Source organism: Temnothorax curvispinosus, unplaced genomic scaffold (genome assembly GCF_003070985.1).
Source record: "Temnothorax curvispinosus isolate PA1 unplaced genomic scaffold, ASM307098v1 QBEX01011145.1, whole genome shotgun sequence".
NCBI classification, from domain to species: domain Eukaryota; kingdom Metazoa; phylum Arthropoda; class Insecta; order Hymenoptera; family Formicidae; genus Temnothorax; species Temnothorax curvispinosus.
The window spans coordinates 1,188-6,147 of record NW_020220925.1 but is presented as its reverse complement, the minus strand read 5'-3'; the positions used below and the strand labels follow the sequence as shown (position 1 = coordinate 6,147).

At 32.6% G+C, this 4,960-nt stretch overlaps 1 protein-coding gene across 1 annotated transcript; it reads right to left on the bottom strand.

Annotated features, from left to right (window-relative positions):
- Window positions 1–1,281: 1,281 nt before the first annotated feature.
- Window positions 1,282–4,740, bottom strand: LOC112461197 (the record flags this gene model as incomplete). The annotated part of the gene is made up of 3 exons (XM_025026348.1): window positions 4,656–4,740; window positions 3,734–3,895; window positions 1,282–2,430 (listed from the first exon to the last, which is right to left on the bottom strand). A coding segment is annotated over exon 3 (1,091 nt), but the record flags the coding sequence as incomplete, so codon positions are not given.
- Window positions 4,741–4,960: the final 220 nt, after the last annotated feature.

Sequence of the window (4,960 nt, the reverse complement as noted above, 5' to 3'; positions counted from 1 at the left end):
GTACAATACTTTGGAGGCTTTTTTATTGTACGTCCTCGTCGATTACATTTTGAACCTCTATTGTCCGACATTTTTTATAACACTGTGGATCAGTACATATATGTATATATTTATGGTTCTTTTTTTATCTTGTAGTGGAAAAACATTGAATAGTTATGAGGTACAAAAAATAAATTATATTGGAGGATTTATACATTGACAGATTATAAATTTAAAATTTGTTATGCGAATATGATCAAACATTTACGTTATATATAAATTGGCTTTACAATATGAAACTAATTAATATAATGTAAGAGAGTAAAAACAATATATTCACCATTATTTTTTTCTGATTTTTTTGTTGAAGAGAATGATCCTGTCCAACTTGGCATACTATAGCACTTCGCAGTTACATAATTTGTGCTGATTAATTGTAAGCCTTTTGATAACTCTTTGCATTTATAAACTCCGACAGTTGAAGACTGAATTGGCAATTCATAAAAATTTGTAACATTTTGAAAACTTTGTACTACAAAGAAAACATTTCTATTTTGAGTCAAAATATTTCTAATTCTGCAAATAGAGTTATCCCGAATCTTGCAAAAGCTATTGCAATCATCTAATGCAAAATTAAATTCATTTGACTGATAATTTTTGTATTGTATGACATTTGTATTTTCCATATATTCAGGAATGGGACCATTTGAGTGTTTTGCTGAAAGGCGATGATTCTCAAGATTACGTTCAGGTACATGTTGTATATAATTTTTTTCTCGTAATCGATTTGCGAATTGCTCAAGTGGACGTGGATGATTTCTTATATTTTTTTTAAAAAACGGCATATTATTTTCATAAACGAATGCTGAACAATTTTCTAGATGTCCTAATTCCTTTACGTCATCAACTAAATGTTGTAATCCATGAACATTGTAACTTACAAAGGTCGCTGTATAAAGATGTTCCGCATATTTAACAAATCTTTGTAGGCATTTTTCAGCCGTTTTTAATTACCTTTTCGATTTCGAACATTTAATTGATGTGACTATTCTCATGGCTACATTAAGTAATAACAAATGTAAGTAAAATTCGTCAGATAGAATTCCGAACGAAATAATTGGTGCTGCATATAAAAGGAAATGTCTTAACTCAGTTGCTTTAAATTTAGAGAATTTTGCGAGAGATCTAGGGCGACGAGCAAATTCGTTTGGACAAAACTTGTTTAACTCTTCATATCGTGAAGACATTTCATTAAGCGCTGAGCTAGGTAGTTTCGCTGCATATCCAAATTTGCCATCATACCATGCACTTAATAGCCTCGAAGCAACACCAGCGTATACCAGATGCATAATTTCAAAAGGCACCCTTGTGACAATCGGTATTCCAAGATCCTGTAATGGACTTTTTCCTTTTTGATGGTCCTCATCCAAACAAGATATATATTGTTCATTTGTTTGTTTTTCGTGATTGATGCCCAAGTAAACCATTCGATTCTCATGTCGGAAACCATTAACTTTGCATTTAGAGCACGGATTACCGGAATTGTGTCCATAATGATTTAAAACTAAAGCTCTCGCCGGAGCGTCTGCTACAAAATTTTTAAACACTATAGGAATACGACGATTATGTATTAGTATTCCTCCTAGTCTATTAGCTGATTTCACCTCATCAACAAGATTTTCAAAAAATTTATGTACATCGCAAGGTTTCTCAAGTCCTTTATACACACCTATAATCACCGGCTTGAAATAAGGAATATTAATGACCCTATATTGTAAAGGCCAATATTGCATAGGATTGTTTCTACTCAATGATAAACCGTCAGTGCTCAGTTCTATTTCTAGAACAGGCGGAATTTCATCTGCATCGTAAAACGAAAGGTGCTTTTCTAACAGTTTTACAAAACCAATATGCCAATATACACCTGAGCCAATTGGTACAAAGTTAATGCGATCACGACTTGTTTGTAAAAAACTTCTGCTATCTTTTGGCAAATTTTGAAAACATTTATGCATACGAAGTACTCTTAAAATTGCTGTAGTCTGAACATGATTTATATTCATGTCCAGGCAGCATTGTCGTAAACAGTTTTGAAAACAATCTATTTCGACATTTTGGTGTTGCGAACAAAGTTGCGAATCTTCGTGTACTATTTCTTCTACTACATCATCATGAGCACTTGGCGTTTGTGATGGAAAGTCCAAAGACGTTTCTTCAGTTTCACTACTTCTCAAATTCTGTTCACATGAATAAGTTAAGGAATTATTACTTCTATTTTGATCTTTTAAGTGTGTTTTACCCGCAGAAAGATGGAATGCTCTACGAAGGCGTAAACGATTATATTGTTGACGACTTGATAAATTCTTAAAAACTTTGCGAGTCGTCCAATTCATGTTTCCTTTGATTTCAATTGAGACTTACTTGCCCATTCAATTTCACTCAAGTGCAGTACTGAAATAAAAAAGAAATTAAGACTAAGTGAAAAACATAATAAAGCAAAGTCCAATCACTGACATAATAAAAATTCGAATAGGATAAGCTACTATTTTATTTAACAATGTATAAATAAGTTAATGTTTATCAATAAACGAAAAATCTTAACGTTAGAGTTCTTCAAAAGAAAAAAAAACATCTGATTACTAATGACTTAAGGGGGTGCCAAAGTGCACATTTTAAGCTGAATTTCAAATTGAATATCTACAGTTCATAAAATAGTGGTAAAACAAAACACGTATATTAATCATTTTTAATTATTTATAAATTTTCAAGAATCTGAAATTAAAAATTAGAAAATATCAATATTTCTTTTTAACTGAGGTACTGCAGGTAAGTGTTATTTGTGTAATCATTCATTATCTTCCTTAAATAAATATTTGATAGCAAAAATTTCTCAAAACAAAATCGCACTCCTAATATATTATGTGTGAGCGTATACGTCAAAATAAGCAAACCAACCAAGTTATTTTTGTTGGTTTTATCAATAATTTTTTCCATGCATATTTCAAAAATTTTTATTACTACCGTACATAATACTTTAATTCATATTTAAAAACATTTTCTTTACACTACGACTTTTAAATTACTTTTTAACAAGTTATTTATAGCCGGTTTTTCTCTATTTTTTAAAATTGAAATGCAAGAGTTATTAAAAAACTACTGATAAAAAATTTGCCAACACAGTTGTAAGTTACATATTGAAAATATTAATTAATAATTGTATAAAAATCTGTCGATGAAAGCTGCTTATTTATATGTGTAAGTGAATGATAAAAAAGAAATAATACCACACATTATATAGACTTATATTAATACTTGTCATCACTTCTGTAATAAAATTGTCTTATATATATATATATAGTACTAACGCACACAAGCTTAATGTTATTAATCGCAGTATTCATTATTAAAAAATAAAACTTCATAGATATATTTATACATATACCTACATATACTGAAAATCATTATAATTGCATATAAAAATCTGTCAATGTATATGCTGCTTTTGATATAATTTATATTTCTATGAAATATATAAGCTTATTTCTTTGTAATTGAATAATAAGAAATAATACTGTACACTATACCTTATACTAATACCAATCAATGAAGTATATAACAATACTGACATTCCAGCATGTATTATTGACAAGATATAACAACTAGGCCATTGTGATGGTTGTATCAAAAAGGATTATATAAAATGTTATAGGTTATGTGTCCAACATGCTATTTAATGAAGAGATATAATAATTACCAGTAGTTATATGATTTCCAACAAATTCTTGAATATGGCGAAGGAAATACTGGCACAATATACTGGTATAATAATTAAACAACACCGCACCGTTGTTACTTGTTACTTAGTTGTCCCGCCTATTCGATCCTTTACTCGGCCTGGCAGTTTTGGACTTCGTATCTGGAAATGTAACAAAATTTAATGACCAATTTGACCAGTTATTGGCCTAGTTTACACCGATCTCTTGATACGCTTATCAAATAGTAAACATCGCTCAACGATAGAATGCTGGAGGAAAGTCTAACGCGAATACCTCCAAATGTACATCTCCATGGAAATATTGCGACACTCGCGGGCATCATACCTATATGTAAATCGTACCTTGCGTAACTCCTCTCTCTCTCTCTCTCTCTCTCTCTCTCTCTCTCTCGTCTGTTACTTTCCGCGAGGACAGGTATACGACTACATAAATCGCGTCATGTTCCGAGGATCATCGTTCGCCGGATCTTCGCGCCCTTCCCGGCGATGTCACGATAACGCGATACCGAGATACCATTGCACGTCGTAATCACGTTACATATGGGCTGTATTCGGGGAGCGCGCTATTAGCGCTATTTGCTTATTCTATCCTTGTTTTACATCTGATGAGCGATAAAGACAGAATAATGCAATAGCGCTATAGCGCGCTCCTCGAATGCAGCCCAAGAAGGGAAGTCGGTCGTCGACTGCAATGATAAGCCGCGCGACTACAAACTATAGTATATTTTAACTGATCAATCAATAATCAAACTAAATTTACTAGTTATTTACTATTTAATACGCGTATTAAGTGATCGGTATAAACTATAGGCCATTGTGATGGTTGTATCAAAAAAGATTATATAAAATCTTATAGGTTATATATCCAACATGCTATTTAATGAAGAGATATAATAATTACCAACAGTTATGATTTCCAACAAATTCTTGAATATAGCGAAAGAAATGGCACAATATACTGGTATAATAATTAAACAACACTGCACTTATTTGTTACTGTGGTTGTCCCGCCGGTCCCGCCTATTCGATCCTTTACTCGGCCTGGCAGTAATGATACTGATAGACGAGCCACGAGCCGCGCCCGCGAGCCGCGAGCGGAACGAGCCCGCTTTTTTTCGCGCATGTGCGTCAAATGCGGCGCTCGCTATAGTATAATAGTTTAACCAATCACAGTCTATTGTTCTCCTTGCGGTCAAAGAATCCCTG